The sequence below is a fragment of the Chlamydotis macqueenii genome, chromosome 2, assembly GCF_036417535.1.
Source record: "Chlamydotis macqueenii isolate bChlMac1 chromosome 2, bChlMac1.mat, whole genome shotgun sequence".
NCBI lineage: Eukaryota > Metazoa > Chordata > Aves > Otidiformes > Otididae > Chlamydotis > Chlamydotis macqueenii.
The window spans coordinates 33658909-33675912 of record NC_141557.1 but is presented as its reverse complement, the minus strand read 5'-3'; the positions used below and the strand labels follow the sequence as shown (position 1 = coordinate 33675912).

Here is a 17004-nt window from a genome sequence, read left to right as displayed (position 1 = left end):
GTTCATGAAAGCTTTTATTTTTGGTCAGTTTTGAATATCCCACCTTTAATTTCAGTGACCCTTCTGTTGTTTCTGTGAGGCAGGGAACTTCAGACTTCTGTACAGTTAGATTTTATGTATTCTTTTTTACACTTGTCTTTTAAAGCAAGCAATCCCAGTTTCTCTAGATGACTCTTTTCATGCCATAATAATTTTTGTTACCTTGTTTTGAACTCTATCTGGTTCTGCAATGTCCCTTTGAACTTGTGATGGTTTTTGCTGAATGTAATATTCTAGATGAGACTGCGCCACTGATTTTTATATAAATCATGCGATTTCCTCCCTCTCTCCATCATGTAGGCTTTTCATCCTAGCAATTTACTATCTTTTTAGAGTTCCTGGTGGTACAGATTAGTTCTTCACTGAAATGTCTTCACAGCTATTCAGGTTGCTTTCTTTAAGCTGATAGAGTTAATTTAAAACCACATAAGTTGTCAGCATTTCTTTTTCCTTCCAGTGGGTGTTACTTTGCATTTGATGTGGATAAACATAATTTAACATGGAGTTGTCCCCTCACCTACCTTGACCAGGTCCATCTGAAGTTGTTTATAGACTTCTGATTCTGACTAACCAAATTAATATAAGCAAAATTTATTTACCTTGATACTAACGTCACAAATGTGTTTAATAAAACAGTTCAGCCTAGGATATAACATTGGGGCAACTTCATCTTTTCTTTGTCTTAATGAAAACAGCCCGTTTAATCCTGTTCTTGTCCTGCGTTACTTTGCTATTGCTTGATCATTTACAAGATTTTATCTCTCCAGTAAAGTCTACTTTAGCTTGTTTAGAGGAATTTTGTGTGTTAGAGGTACAACTGTAGAGTGTTGCTGTGTAGACAGCCTCTGAACATACAAGAAAATCAGCTGATATCATGTCAGTCTTGACCTTATTACAACACATTGTGCCAAAGGCTTTCCTGTCCTTGTAAGAAATGTAAGAATATTCAAGCTCCTGTTCAATGGGTGGACAACTGTTTGGAAGGCTCTGCACAGACTATTAACCACCAACTTTGTCAAATAATCACTGAGCAGTGCTCTGCAGGAGTATCTCTTGGCTCTGCTGCTATCAGTATTTTCTTTGAAGACTGCAGTGATGGAGTAGAGAATCTGCTGGTTAAGAATTAGCAACCTGTCCTGTCCAATACATCAAAGAAGAAAGAGCAGGGAGGGGAAGAGTGTGATTTTTTTTATTTTTTAAATTTTTCTTTTTTTCCCTTCTTTTCTCTCCCCATTTTTCTGCTAAGGCAACTTTATGGCACAACTGCTACCAGGAACAAAACTGTCTACCAGCTAAATCGCCAAAGGTTTTTGAAGAATGTCACATTACAAACAGCTGTTCTCTAGTCTTGTAAAGCTCTTTATTAAAAACAGAGACACAAAATGTCCCTGTACTAGACTTTTGCATTTAAACACAAAGTGTAGCTAACAGAGCAACAAAGTTACATCAAAGTTGTGGTCTTATTAAAAACAATGGAAATTTACACTTTTTGAGAATTCTTTTATTGAGACTGTAGAAAAGGACCTAGTTCAGTTGCTTATTAATAGCAAAACACATTACAGGAAATTTTATGGCAGAATGGTGGGAGTGGATAAGTGTTACATTCTTCCATTCTGTAAATAAAAATAATTCCAAAAAAGCTATCCAGAGATAATAATTATTTATTTTTATAAACCTGAGTTAAAAACTGTCCCCTGTTGTGAAGAGCTAATGGTAAATTTTGTGAGACTTCCAAAACTGGAAGCCCAATTTTTAAATTTTTCATTTAAGTTTAACAAGAAAACAGGCTGAATCTTCATCCCTTGATTTAGCAGTTCTTGGTGTTATCTGACTTTTAGAAACAAAGCTAAATACTGAGGGTCTGTGAGTCATCTTCTTTTCAGCCTGAGCCAACTCCAGTTTCACTGTGTGTACGTTTGCTTCTTTATACCATGACTTTTCCCTCCTAAGTTAGTCATTGTTATCTCTTGGCACAAGTGGAGAAGTTAAAAACGTCAACAACCATGAGGCACGCTAAAAACATGCAAACAAACCTCCCATGTAATCTTCCAAACCCCAGAGCGTTCCCGTTCCCACTACTTTGTTGTTCATGAACCCATCTGATCTTTTGATCATATTCTGATGGAGGGAGCAGGGAGGTGAATTCCAAGGCAAAGATTTACTGGCCAGGAACAGTGTCCTAGAGGCCCTCTCCTGTTAACTTTGAGTCATAGAATCCTAGAATAGTTTGGGTGGAAGGGACCTTTAAAGGTCATCCAGTCCAGCCCCCCCTGCAGTGAGCAGGGACATCTCCAACCAGATCAGGTTGCTCAGAGCCTCATCCGACCTGGCCTTGAATGTTTCCAGGGATGGGGCATCCACCACCTCCCTGGGCAACCTGTTCCAGTGTTCTGCCACCCTCATTGTAAATTTTTTTTTCCCCTTATCTCAAATCTGAATCTACCTCCCTCTATTTAAGATCTTATTAATTTTCACTTCTGCCAATGTGTCCAGTGCTCACAACAAGCATTATGGCATTGGATAGAGAAAAAGCAGCAAATGAATTAGAGGTGAAAAAGCTTTTGTTAATCTTTTTGCAAGGTTTGCTTTTTGAGGAAGTCTGTGTGTGTGTATTTATGTACTAAGAAGGTGCTGAACTCTGCTTAATTTTGCTACAGTTATTTTTGGCACTTGAGAGGTGACCAAATAAATATGTTATCCCACAGGCTTAGGCTGGCTTAGGTGAAACTGATGAAGCCCGTGTGGTTTAGGGTGGAGGTTCCACTGAGATAAGGATTGGTTTGAAGTCATCTCTAAAAAGCTGATGTGTGAAAGGATGGAGCAGTGAGCAAGTTGATCAGGGTGAGAATCAACTGGTTCTTGAAGACAGTGTATCTAAAAATTAAGGTTTCTTACAGTAAGTGTCAATTTGCCATCAATATACATTAGTGCCAGAGTTTAACTAATGGTTCATGTCCCCCTGCTGCAGAATGAGCTACTGAGTCGGACAGGCTTTAGGATTGTCGTGGCGAAGGGGCTGGAAAAGTCTGAACGGGTATTACCTATTTTGGCAGGCTAGGCCAGGCTTCCTCAGTAAACTGATGAGGGCAGACGGCATCACAGCAGACTGTTAGGATGTCGCTGACATCTTGCCTTTTCCTAATGTTTATAGAACATTATAAACATTATGGCTCTTCTAGTCTCAGCCACTAGATCAGCCACCGCGGTGGGGAATACTGCAGTGTATTAATCTTACAGATCATTTTGCTTCCCCAATTTTGGTCTAAATTCCATACAAATTAGCATCTTCTGTCGACTTACTGTAAGAACCAACTTTTCAAAGACAGCAGTTACTCATCTCTCCCTCCTCCCCTCTCTCTCCCCCCTACCTCCTGCTTTGTGTAGGTCAGAAAACATTTGCTGACTTAAAAGTCAGTAATAAATATCATGTTAAATCCGGGTGGGCTGGTAACCAGGATACAGTGGGCAAGTGGAAGGAGGATAACAGCATATTGAAGTGATCGATGTTGCAAACATTGGCTATAAGGCAGAATATTAAAGAGGAAGGAAGTTAATTCTCTTTGCCCTTAGACCTGAACAAATGCAGTTGGTCTTCACCTCTGGTTCTTTTATTTCCATGTGACAAAGCACCCCTTCAAAGATCTTGGGGTGAAGACTCAATCTGGCAAAGCAGAAGAAGGTGGCTGGGTTCTGCGTTGCTGCTTTTCGGGTATATGTAAAGGAGGAACCTGGAAGAGCCCTGGGCAGTGGTGTGTGTGGTAGGGCAAGGAGGATGCAGCTCCACGTAGCAGTTTGCTGCTGCTTAGTCTGGTAGTCAGAATCTCCTCAGATGTACTTTTTCCTAGCATGAGCGGCCAGGCCTGACTGTCCTCAGGTGGTGGAACTGTGACCCTGTAGAAAGGCAGTGATGTGTGAGTCCTTTCCTCTGATTGTACTACAGCATCAGCAGACCGTTCTGCTGGCTCTTTGAGGTTGCTTTGTTCAGGATACGCTCAGCTGTACTTTGGCTGTGAGTAATGCAGAGGCTATTCTACTTTTCTTTTAGATGCCTGGGTTCACACAACTGATAAGCGTGCTTATGTTCACATCGTGTCCTGCTTCTCTTACGTGTTCTAATGAGTATTTCCTTAAAAATAGCTATAGTGCTGCCACTGCTGTCTTCGCTGAGGGATGAGGTGCTCTTCTGTTTCAGATTCTGCAGGTGCAAGCTGTCGTTACTGCCTCATGTAGATTTTGAAACAGCTTTATAAAGGTCATCCACAACCTTGAAGCCAAAAGACTTCTCTTTTAAAACAGAAGCTTATGATCAGTGGAGTAGGAAGGCTGCTTAACAGAGTTTCACCTGACTGTGCCAACTACACTTAAACTCTTACCATGATCTTCTGATACATATTTTCTGGACTATACCAATATCTACTGGACATCTGGCTGGTTCTGTGATGAGATAAGTAAACTCCAAACAGTTCCTCTGGAGGAGTAATCTTCCTTTCAGCACCTGATGTACAGAGATCCTGTTGAAATCATACGAAATTCAATGTCTTTAAGAGACACATCTTACACAGGCATATATGTTCAACTTCATAACATAAAGTTCACTTCAGATCCCTGCACTGCTGTAATACTATGGACTTTTTTTTTTTCCTGCACACACATTTTTCCTGCTAATTTAGGTTCTAGCACTTTTTTTTTTCCCATATGCCTTTGAATATGGGAATAAGATTGACTAAGATATAGACATCATATGGTGGGACTTCTGTTGGGATGCAAAACTAGATAATGGTTGCAAATGCAATTAAAGGTTAATTAATTCAAATTATTTAATCAGATGTAAAAATAGAAAAATCTTCTAAAACGTTGGCTCTCAAATTGTGAGGGTTTTTCTGTTTAAGCAATAGTACCCTTGTAAAGGAAAAAAAATGTGCCTTTTAAATTGTTTAAAGGCCTCCTAATGCATATAAGAAATGAAACAAAGGGATGGGAACTTTATGCTTTAAATACCAGGTCTTGTTTTGCTGGAGGGTTTTTTCCTGAGGGTTGGGAAATTACCAGAAATAATGACCTCATATGGGACAAGAGATTGATGTGGGAAAAATTGAAGGAAGATTGATTTGTTTGTTTGTTTGCTTATTTATTTATTTAGGCTGCCTAAAATAGTTTTTTAATGTATACTTTCTCCACAAAAGGTTTAGTGCAACACAGTTTAATACTTCCTCTTTCTATGAATTTTGAGTGGGGTATCGTCATAAGAGTAGCTTGTCAAATTTTGTGACTTTTTGCTTCAACTGAGTTTGGTTGAACATCTGTATTCTAAGCCTGAGGAGAGGTGCAGGGATCACCTGTGCAGTCCTTGCCTTATCTTGTCCATGCTGTCTTGAAAATAAATGATGAATGCGGAGAACCCTCATAAGGAGCAGTTCTATTCATGATATTTTTGAACGTCTCTTGTTGGATCAAGGGCCTGCCCTTCAAAACTGTACATCAAAATGAGAAAACTCCCTGGTACCAGCTGGAAAATCTCAAGAGATAAAGAAAACCCCAGCCCTCACACAGAGGATCAAACTTCCACAGCAGTAGGAAGAAGGACTTGTGGACTTATTTGAGTTTAGAGTGAGTAAATTTAGAGTGCGTAAATTCAGAATAATGCAGCATAGACATTATGTGACATATGCATGTGCTTTAGGTATATCAAATTTGTGCAAGCAATTGTTATTGCTTGTTATCTAAAGATGTCTGAACTGTTTCTGTGACCTTAAGGGAGTGCTGAGCACATCTTTTACTTTCTTAATAGCTTAATTTGCATAAGGTATGTTATTTATATTATTTGGTTATGATCTTATTGTACTAAGTAAAACTAGTATCTGTTAGGTACTTGACACTTAAGCTGTTTTCCCATGTCCAAAAATTTACAAGCCTTATCTGCGTCTTGCATCTATGATATTTTCTAATTCTGTAACCTCTCAGTCTAGTGAAAACTGAATTTACTTAAGCTGCTTTTAGTGGTTGTTCATATATGCTAAACTCCTGTTCATGTTCTAATCCCATTCCATATCTAATGGGTCTTACAGACTACTTGCCATGTTACTATCTGTGCTACGTAATTGGGAGTGAATGATAGGCATGCAGTGGTTTCTGGTGCACTGGCAGAAACTTTTGAACTGCCTTTTTTTTTTTTTCCAAGTCTCTCTCCATCTCAGAGGTAACAAATATCCTCTTGGAGGTGGAGTGCACTTGAGTTTTCATTTGTTCCTGCTTCAACAGACAGACCAAAGGTTTTCAAGTACAAAAAAGATGTTATCAGGGTTAGCGTGATCCCATTCTGCAGACTGCTGGAAGGTGCTGGTACCAGAGCTCCAAGTAGCACTGAGGCTCTGCTGAGAGCAGGTGAGGAGTTCCTGGACCTGCTTTGCCAAGGAATTGCTTGTATGACCCAAGGGAACAATTTTTTTCTTTCCTTGCATATTGAGTGCTTTTCAGTCTCTCTGTAAAGTGGGGCCTTGACCGCTTCACGAAACTACAGTAGTTAAACTTCAGTAGTTTTTCCTCAAAAAAGTAAATTACAGCTGTTCTTCTGGAAGTGGTTAAGAACTCCCACTATCCAGTCCATAGTAGGCTGGCACCGGCTTGTGCCAAGAGCTACTGTCAGTGAAATTAATATTGTTCCCAAGAGATCCCATAACGGAGCGCTGCCAGTACAAACAATGGCGCTGCAGATTCTCAAACTGTTAAGGCTGTAAGGCAAGCTTCTGTAACCAGAGCTTGTTCACCCAGCTTGGAGGCCTCTCCCGCTCTCTGAAAACCTCAGAAGCAAGAGAAGCAAAAGTTGGCGGTTTTATTTGGGATTTATTGTGTTTTAATGCCCTATAGGTATTTGAACTTAGAGCGGGGCTCTGCCTGGCTACGTGGCAGAGAGCCTGGGTGCTGCTAGCCCTTAGCTGATAGCTGGTCATTACTGGTAGGTCTCAAAGTCCTTTGCAGAGCAGAGTGGTCGTGGTTGTTCCCATTGCATGGGTAGGGAGATGGCTTGCTGAAGGTTCATGCCAGGTTCAGGAATAAAACCCAGATACGCTGAACAGTTTGGTGTTTCATCCAGTAGGTCAGTTGGTCTCTGCAAAATCAGAAAATCAGTTTCTCAGAATGAAAGAAGGAAGAATTTCAACATCTTGTACCTGAAAGGAGTAACTGTGCTCTACTTCTAGGAATAAGGTTTGGGAAGTTACCAGCTGACCTACCTTTTGTGCAGGGTCTCTGAGTGCAGGCTTTGAAAGTGGAGCTCTCTGAGAGCAGGGACATTAAAAACATACCTTTGCACATTTGTAAAGCAATTCATGGACTATCTGTGGGCAGCTTATGGGAAAAAAAAAGTTGCCAGAAATATAGGCATTTTTCAAATAGTAAATTAAGCTGGTGCAATTTACTGTGAGGTATTTTCAGAAATCATAATCAAAGCACTGAATTTTAACTTTGTCTTTTTGTACTTGAAACATTAAATATACTGTAGTTATTGAAATGTATAAAACTGGCTCTTTACTTGCAAATTACTTCTGAATAAATTAAGATTTTAATGGATTTTCTTATTCAATAATACATATACTTTGTATTGACATTTTTATCTATTTATTGTCAACATCATTCACAGTGGTTTGCTGAACACTTGCTAATATTTGAAGTTTTGTTCCTGCATCTGCGTTCAATGAAGAAGCTGCAGTAATACTGGAGATTTTTTCCCCTTCTGTCGCTTGTTACAATTCTTGTGGCAGAGGTGAGCATCCTTGCAGCAGGGTCACGGGGACAGTTCACAAGAAGGCCCCTGAGCCTATACTGGGGAAAATCAAATGTCCTGACACCAGAGAGTGAACATTTGAACTTACATCTACATGATGGGTGGTTGGTAGTGACAGATGAGATGAATCACTTGTTTAATTGATTATCTGCTTTACATTTTTATTATATTTAATCTCTGACAAACATGGGCTGCTGAAGGCCGAGTTTTGGCACCAGTATTATCTGCAGTAATGTTGACAGCAGAGATACATTGGCCTCCCAGTAGCTGAGACCTGGTACCTTGGGTAATGTGGTGGAGAAAAGTTTTGGTGAAAGGCTAACATGAAAATAAGTGATTTTTAAGAACCTTTTTTAAACACAGGACGCATCTAGAAAAGTGTTTCTGGTTGCTGTGCAGCTCCACAGACTTTTTCTGCCATGCCTGATGCATCTGGTTGGAAGAGCAGAATTAAGTTGTGTCTGGGAGTGGTGGAGCAGGAGAGAATTATAGAATAATTTGGGTTCAAAGGGACCCTTCTGGAGGTGGTCTGATCCATCCCCTGGTCCAAGCAGGGCTAACTTCAAAGCCAGTTATGCAGGGCCTTGTCTGGTCAAGGTATGAAAACTCCAGGAAGAAGATGCACAGCCTGGGCATTTGTTCTTGTGTTTGATGCACAATTTCCCTGTGAAATTTCTTTTTACTAAAGCATGCTTGTGAGTCAGGCTGCCTGTTGATATGCCATCCTGCTTTCTTTTTTTTTATTTGGAAATGTGTCATGAAAAGGTATTTTGCTGGCAACATGAGAAATATGCCAACAGAGGGACTTTGAAAAGCTTTTAAGTATGCAGACAATCCACATTTTTCTACACCTGATCTCTTTTCACTGCTTTGTTGATGTCTTCATTTAGATCTATCTGAAAAGAAATGGTGACCTGTCACTGGGAACATCTTTTTAATTACAGTGTGAAATATCCAGTGTGCATTCTTTTGAAAGCTCCAAATAATGTATTATTAAATTACACCTTGGATCATTAGAAATATTAATTGTTGTATAAAATTTTAATAATCACTGAAAACACCCACCCACCTTCTCTTGTGTGCTACCCTCCAGATCAAAGCCAAACCAGATGCTGACGGTCAGGAACACGATGGTAGATTACAAAGACCATCTACTGTATGTATTAGGTGATGAGTTTCAAAGAGAAATAAATGCAACAATATTGCTAAATTTTTACGGTGACAGTCTGTACAGTGCCTATTTTGTGCTGAAAAAAGAAGGGAGGATGCTGCTTTCCTGTGAAGTGTGGCTGACAGCTGCAAAGAGTGAAATGCACTGCGAAGCTTTTAAGGTAGCGTTAGGAAAGGTATGGCTGAAATGGCAAACTAGAGCACAAATGCTGCAATAAAGTTAGGTTAATGAAGGAACATGAACAGGCAATTAAGTGTACATATTTTAATGTTATATAAAGCATGATAAAAAGCAGTACAATTATGTTTCTTTTCATATTTAATGAAACATATTTAACTGCTAACATTGTATTAGCATATGGGTTGAAAATATCCATAATGTTTTTATAAGAAAGAGAAGAGAAAACTTGTTGAAGCTCTGTAGACTATGGCTGTAGCCCATGGAGGCTACAACTGATGTACAGAGTTAAATGAGATGGGATTTCTGTTTTATTTAAACTGATGCCCTTATGTGAATGTGAAGGAGGAAGGTGAAATTCCCCATTCCTGACACCTTTGAATTTTGTCTTTTCATTTTTTGTGGGCATGCCTAACTTCCTTTTTATGTTGACGGAGCAGAGACACTGAGGGTTCAGTAGGCGTGTTTTATGCCATCATTCCTTGGATAGTTTTAATTCAGCATAAACAAGTGCTTCCTCCGAGCACAGCTGTCCCTTCCTGCCTCCCTCCGCATCCCACTGCTTTTGCCTGTGCCCCCACTGCCCGCCTTGCTAGCGATCGTGTTTGTATGGCTCCCCAGTGACCTGGTGGAGGGACATAATCTGGGTTGAAACGAATTGTTATTTAACGAGTCAGTTCAAAGCTATCAGTCCTTCAGCTTGGTTCAGGACGTGGCATCACAAACACGAGGGGTAGCAGAAAGCAGAAGAGCGGCGGAGATGTGAAGGTGCAGCTAGAGGTGGAGGGAAGTCATGGAAACCTGTCATTAGCAGGAGAGTGGTCATCATTTTTTTTTTTTTAAGGAACATAAATTTTCTCTAACCCAGGCATACCCCTCTGCCAGTTCACCACTCTGCCCTTTCTCTCGAACTGATTCGGCCTCGGTGTCAGGATGCTGCAGCTTTGTTTGGGGCACAGGGTGTGCGCAGAGGAGGTTCAGGCCTGTGTTGGTGCCTTTCTGAAGCTGGATTTATCCAGGGCTTTTCTCCCATGATGGGACTGGGGAAGAGAGAGGTACTGGAAAAATACAGAAATGCTTCTAAATGCATTGCTTTCCAGACTGTTGTCTCAGAAATAAATCTTTAAACATAAAGAGCACGGCTTGCCGTTATAAGAAGAGCAGCCATTTTCTTCGCAATTCCCTTTCTGTTTTGGGGGGAGGCGATAATGAACCATGAGCAGTGGATTTCCCTTTTGTGAAATAACTTACTCAGATTCTTGCAATTTCTTGTTATACAGAAAACAAGGGAGAATACACTCTTGGGTTTCCTTTCACTAATGATCCATTTGGGTGCCTCCAGAGAGCTTTGCAGGCTCACCTGGGAACTGTACATTGCAAGCTCTGCTGAATACAGATTTCTCTTTTTACAGATTTTTGACCTTTGTATGCTACATCTCGGTACATGAAGTTTAAGATGATGAGGGGAAGAACTTTCCTTTAATAAAGAAGATCCTTTATAAAGGATCTTTTATAAAGAGTTTTATATTTAATCTTAAATAAATATTAATGGAGAGAACTGTTCCATTGGCTGTTCTTCGTTATCCATGGATTCTGACAGCAGGTTTTGAGAGGAGTGGTGGGGGAAGGCTGTTTGTTATGAATATTGTTTGGCAGAAAGTCAGGCATATTCTACAGTTTCATATGAATGATATCTGCTGAAAGTCAGCTAGCTTTCCAACAACTCTGCTTGCTGTACCTTAGCAACCATGAGGAAAAATCTGCTGCCACATGGAAACGGATTGGGATTCATGACAACACTCCCCATATCCAGCCACCCTCAAACAACAGTAGCAGTTCACCTACTAAACACCCATATCTTATTTCTGCTTAGAACCTCTATAATTTAGGCAGTAACAAGCGATGTCAAATGCAAAAATTTGAAAGTGGCAAAGTGATAAGCCAAATTGTTCAGTAATTTTCTCTCCCTTCCCCCACTCTTTGCCTGGCATGCCTGAGCACTGTGAATAAATGAGCCTTTACTCTGCAGAAATTGCTGCCTTCTTGTGTTGCAGGTTGAGGAGGGTGTCAGGCAGGTACGGCCCAGCTTTGTTCCAGGGTTCGGCTTCAGATCTGGGCTGGAGTGGAAACTCTCAAATTATTATAGCTGCGTGCTTTTAGCAACTCCAGGGAATCTTTTTGAAGAAAAAACCTCACAGGATCCCATCAGCTGTAACAGTTGCAGTAGTTTCTATTGCTGTTATGGCATTATCATTGTCATAGTTTGTAAGAAGACAAAGAAATCTATCTAGGAAAAAAAAAATACTGTTTAATTTGTGCGTGGAGTGGGAGAGAAGCCTGAGAGAAATTAAGTAAATACCCCTGGTGGATTTTTAAAATTTTTTCCTAAGCCAATGTATTGTTAGAATGGAATGATTAGTTAAGAGAGAAAAGCACAAACAGATGATTGTTTTTGAGAGTGAATTTGGATTCAGCTTTATTTGTGATCCTTTTCCATATGCTGTCTCTCATGGTTGGAACGTGAGAAGTTTCCAGCATGAGTACTTTTAAAAGTGTATTTTAGGCTTGGATGCTTAAGTACTTATTGTAAATCTGTCTGAATATATAATTTCCTTTGTGGTCACACTAGCCAATTTAGGATTCAGGTGTTGAGTAGTTACAGAAATCCCTCTGTCAGGGAACAGAAACTATCTCATTATCAGGTAGTCTGTGCTACACCATGTGCATTTCAAAATCAGATTATTTTTTTCTAGGCTATTTATATTTAAGGAATAAGCCCCAATAGAGTGCAACACTGAAGCATTTGCCTAATTTTAAGTATACTGAGTAATCCAATTTGTAATGCACAAGTGCTGTTCTGAATTCTTTAGGGACATGATGGTGCCCTGAAACTATGAACAGTGGTTTTCTTATATTTGTACACAAAAATGTTCCTAGAACTGCTCAGCGGTGTGGAGTTGATTATGGGCATGTTTGCAAGTTAAGCACTAATCAAACAGACAAATATATATATGAGTGTGTTGTAAACTGAAAACAGGTAGTTAGATTGTTCATTGCAAACTCTTAATGTGGCATTATGCTCAATTTTCGGTAACACAACCAGTTAAAAACCTAGTTATTTGAAAAAGCTGGAGTGGAAGCTTAAGCAATTTGCTGAGAGGAGGAAGAGCCCTGATTCTGCTTTTTCTCTTTTCTTTCAGTTTTAATATAAATCCTGCTGTAAAAGATTTAGAAAAAGGAATAATCTTGATTAATAATAATAAAAAAGTCTTACTTCCCTATTTTTGCCAAAGCTTTTTTTTTTTTTTACTTTCTAACTGCACAGGAATATCAGAAGCTCTTAGAAGAAAGGTGAAACATTTGCATCCCATATTGAAATTATTATTTTCCTGCAATTTCTACAGCCTCTTCTGTAGTGTTGCAGCGAGACTTACAGTGTGGACAGGTTGCTGACTGCTACCATTGTACTAAATCGCAGTTGAGGAAAGCACTTGAACTGGAGCTCCAAGCGCTCTTGCTTTGTTTCTTTCTGAGCATGATGGCGATTAAATTGCTAGCAGATGTATGGAGCGTTGCTGATACTACCACGACTGCAGTGCTGGCAATGGCAGAAATATCAGCAGTTGTTGGAACAGCTTGGGCAGGAGGCAAAGCACAAGCAACTTGTAGGCAAGTCATGCGCTGAAGTTGAGATGAGGCCAAAGCAAAATCCCAGATCTAAAAATGAGGAGAAAATTCAAATGTGTTTCCCAGAGGTATGACAGAAAACATGCTGTATAGTATCTTTAGCACTTGTTTAGAACATTAACCACGTTGTCGTAAATGCATAAGGAGTTGCTATAGTGGAGCCAATTTAATACTCCACTGAGTAAAGAACTAAGGCAGCATCTCACAGCAAGATACAGCTTGATCTTTCCAATGGAGACCAAAATGTGCCTCCATTAGGATGTTTTGCTTGTTGTGTAGTGTGTCATGGGGGAATACCTTTTTAAAGCTTCCAAAAATCAGTCAGTGCTCAGATATTAAAATATTATCATCAATATCTTTGCATGATTAGCTTTAAAAAATGGCAAGGTTCTCAACTTGTTTAAAAACAATTTTCTGGTGGAAGTAATACTAATTTAAACTCAGATATAGACCTTGCATAGTAGTACCAGTTGTTGAAATAGCTACTGATTTTAAAAATATAGCTGGAGTATTTGATTCTTTGGCTAATAATTCCATGAGCTGGTGATATCGATTGTAAAGAAGTATTTCCTGGTTGTTTTAAATTACTTGCTGGTCCCTTTATTCTAATCCTCCCTTTCATTTAACACCATTGCTCTACTCTCCCTGTTTCCAATGGTTTTAGATACCGCAGTAAACTGTTTCATAATTTTTCCCAATTTCAGACTAAATTATCTGTGGTGTGTTCAGATTTGGATCCTGGCAGTCCTATTCCAAGACTTTCTCCTGGACCACCTGTCCCAGCTATCCTCTCCTGTCACACACAAGTTGTGTCCCCAGTGTTGGATGCCATCCCTGGGACATGTTCATACTTCATGCTCCTGATTGCCCTGCCCAAGGCACCAGGTCCCCTCCTTCTTCTTCTTGCATCCCGAGCAGGGAAGCTGAAACCACCTTTGCACACTTACTCATGTACGAAGAGAGCCCTCCTGGAGGACACCCAGTGCTCTGGATCTGCTCCACATATGGTCTCCTATCCCAGGACCATACATGCTGCTACATCCTCAACTCCTCCCTCACACATGGTTTGGCAAAGCTTCTCCTCAAGCTGACTTGTGCTTGGGATTGCCCCGACCCATATGCAGGACCTTGCACTTGGCCCTGTTGAACTTCATAAGGCTCTCACAGGCCCCAGCCTGTCAAGGTCCCTCTGGATGGCATCCCTTCCCTCCAGCGTGTTGACTGCACCACACAACTTGGTGTCGTTGGTGAACTTGCTGAGGGTGCATTCAATCCCACTGTCCGTGTCCCCAGCTAAGATGTTAAATAATACTGGCCCCGGACCCCTCAGGGACACTGCTTATCATTGGTCCCCCCATGGACATGAAGCTGTTGACTGCAACTCTTTGAGCGTGACCATCCAGCCAATTCCTTATCTACTGTATGGTCCACCTGTCGAATCCATGTCTTTCCATTTTAGAGACACCGATTCTTGTGTGACAGTATGAAATGCTCTGCACAAGTCCAGGTAGACGACACCAGTCACTATTTCCTTATTCACTAATGCTTTAACCCTGTTGTAGAAGTCCACCAAATTTGTCCTTTTTGCTGAGTTCAGTCTGCAGTAGCGGTGTTTTCCTTGGCTGAAACTCAGCCATCCTCTGAATGCTGGGGACCAGGCCAGTGCAATGCCAGGGGCTTCCCACCAGCATCACTGGAATTTGCTTACTGATGATAATGTCGATAGCGCTAGCCTGGGAATGGAGCGAGGAGGGGGAAATCGATGTATAAGCTTTGACTGTGCTGCTGCAGTGAGTGAGGCTTGTTGAATGAATGACTTGGAGAGAAACCAAGTGAAGTGGTGGTATGTAGGGCTGCTGCAGAACCAAGGTGTTAGTGACATGCTGGCTAGGAAGAGTAAGTGGAATCTGAGGCAATGTTGCACTCTTACAGCATCTTTGTTGGGTACAGGAGAGAGGAATTAAGCTTTTATGTTATAGTATTTCCATATGGATCTACTGTTACACATGGAACTACACTAACATTTGTGATGAGCCTGGAAGGGTAAACAGCGTTAGATGCTTCTGTGGTTCCTTGTCACTTCCCTTCCCTTTCTAAAAATGCAGTAACAAGAATATGAGGGGAAAAGAGCAGGTGGCATTACTGAAATACAGATTCTGTAATTTTTACACGGTGTGAAGGCCGATTTTTTTTTAATGATTACACTATACCAAGTGTGAATTGGATCCTTCACAAAGCGAGGAGTTAATTATGCTGCCTACAAGTTGGAATAATGTGAGGGAGCACCACACAATCCTCCCATTGTGCTGCCAGTGCACCTGCGCCACATCTTCTGTTCCACTTTTTTAGGCAATGGTTATTTGTGTCTTGTGTGCAGTAGACAATATCTTGTCTTCTAACACTGACAAGATATAGAAGTATCATGGTGAGTGAAGGCGGGGCAACCTGACTCTACTAGAGATGTTTATCCTGTCTCTCTTTGCCTTCCAGAGTTCTGGTTCACTGTTAATTTTATAACGTTAATTTCTCAATCTTTATTGATAAGCAGTAAGGTTTTGGCATGTGCATTTCCCTGCTGTGAAGAGTTATGTGTAATTTTCCTTTCTACCTCCTCAAATATGAATCCTCTCTAATTTTATTGAGTGATCGGTTATTCTCATGTTACATAAAACAGAGCAGAGAAAGTCTGTCTTTTCTCAGTTCCATTTCATTATTTTGTATAATTGCATTATTCCTCCTGTAATCCCTCCTTTGTAAGGTAAATAGTGCAGTCTTTTCTGTTTCTTCTCATATTAAAATTTATCTAAATCCTTTATTGTTCCTACTACTATTATTGTCTACGTCCCCTCTAACATTGGAGTGTCCATGTTTTGAGATGCTATTACCTGTGCAGCATGTGGCACGGCAGAGAGAATGCTGGTCTACATTAGAGCAATGTTACCTCCCAACTGGTCAGCATTTTATTCCTCATCTATCCTATTTTTTTTTTTAACTACAGTTAAGAATTTCATTTTTCACTTTGAAAAGTGTTCTGTGACCCTGAGGTATCTTTACTGAATTGATAAATTTTGCTTTATGAGGTATTGGAGCATGTGTAATTACATTTTTCTCCCTCTAGTACATGCTGCTTTTAATGTTGAGCTCATCATGATACTGTCTTTTCCTCAGCTTTTTTTTTTTTTAGGTTTATCTTGAAATTCGTTGCTGTCATTTCTGTCCCAACCCAAATCATGTTGTGTTATCTAAGGACTTTGTCACCTTAATGCTCATCTTCTTTTTCAGATCAAGACTAAATGTAGTAAACAACTCAGAACTGAGTTTACCAAACTTTTACCGGGCCTAGATTGCTGCTACTTTATTTCCATATAAAAATCAGAACAAAACTAAACCTCTACCAAATTGTCTTACAGACCCTGTCCAGAAGAATTTCAAATCCCTATTTGGAAACTCCTTCAAACAAGGTACTTGTCAGGCTTCCTTTTCATTCCATTTCATCAAACAACATATTAGGAATCTTTATGCTTTGGTTCAACCTCTTAATCATAGCTTTGAAGACACTTGTGAATGTGGCCTGCAGTTAAATTGAGTTAACAAGTTATAATTTGTGTGCATTAGAAATTGTCTACTTCTATTACTGAATTTGCAAACTGAATTGTTGTGAATTCCGACAAGCGCTCACTTCCCAGCCACTTAAATGATCGCCACTGCTTAGCTTACTTTTGTAATATTTGAGAGCTCTGGTTTTGCATCTCACAAGACTTTACTGTCTCAGGATTATTTTATATTCCTTGAAAGATTCCTAAACGTAGGAAACAACAACAACAACAAAAGGTGAAACTGCGGCACTGTTTTTTCTTTTGTTATTTGACTTACTGATGTGTTTTGCTGGGATAGCGAGGAAACATCACAACAGAATCCCAGAATCATAGAATGGTTTGGGTTGGAAAGGACCTTTAAAGGTCATGTAGTCCAACCCCCCTGCAAGGAGCAGGGACATCCCTGAGTTAAATTCATTGGTAAGGAGTGGTATACAGAGTCCAGGTGGAACATGGTTTTATGGAAGGTGGAGCTGGGTCCTGTTTTGATAGACTGTCGTGGTTTTGTTAGTGAGGGGGGGCCTAAGGTGGTAGCCTTGAGGTGTAAGGTAGAA

The 17004-nt window shown here is 40.2% G+C and overlaps 1 protein-coding gene across 3 annotated transcripts in view; it reads left to right on the top strand.

Moving 5' to 3' along the window:
* RAPGEF5 (Rap guanine nucleotide exchange factor 5) overlaps positions 1-17004 on the top strand; it is a 161585-nt gene that overhangs the window by 11322 nt on the left and 133259 nt on the right. For all 3 annotated transcript variants that reach the window (XM_086742514.1, XM_086742515.1, XM_086742513.1), the window contains exon 2: positions 16265-16315. In XM_086742514.1, coding sequence (XP_086598640.1) covers positions 16265-16315 — 51 coding nt within the window. The remainder of the gene's footprint in view (positions 1-16264; positions 16316-17004) is intronic.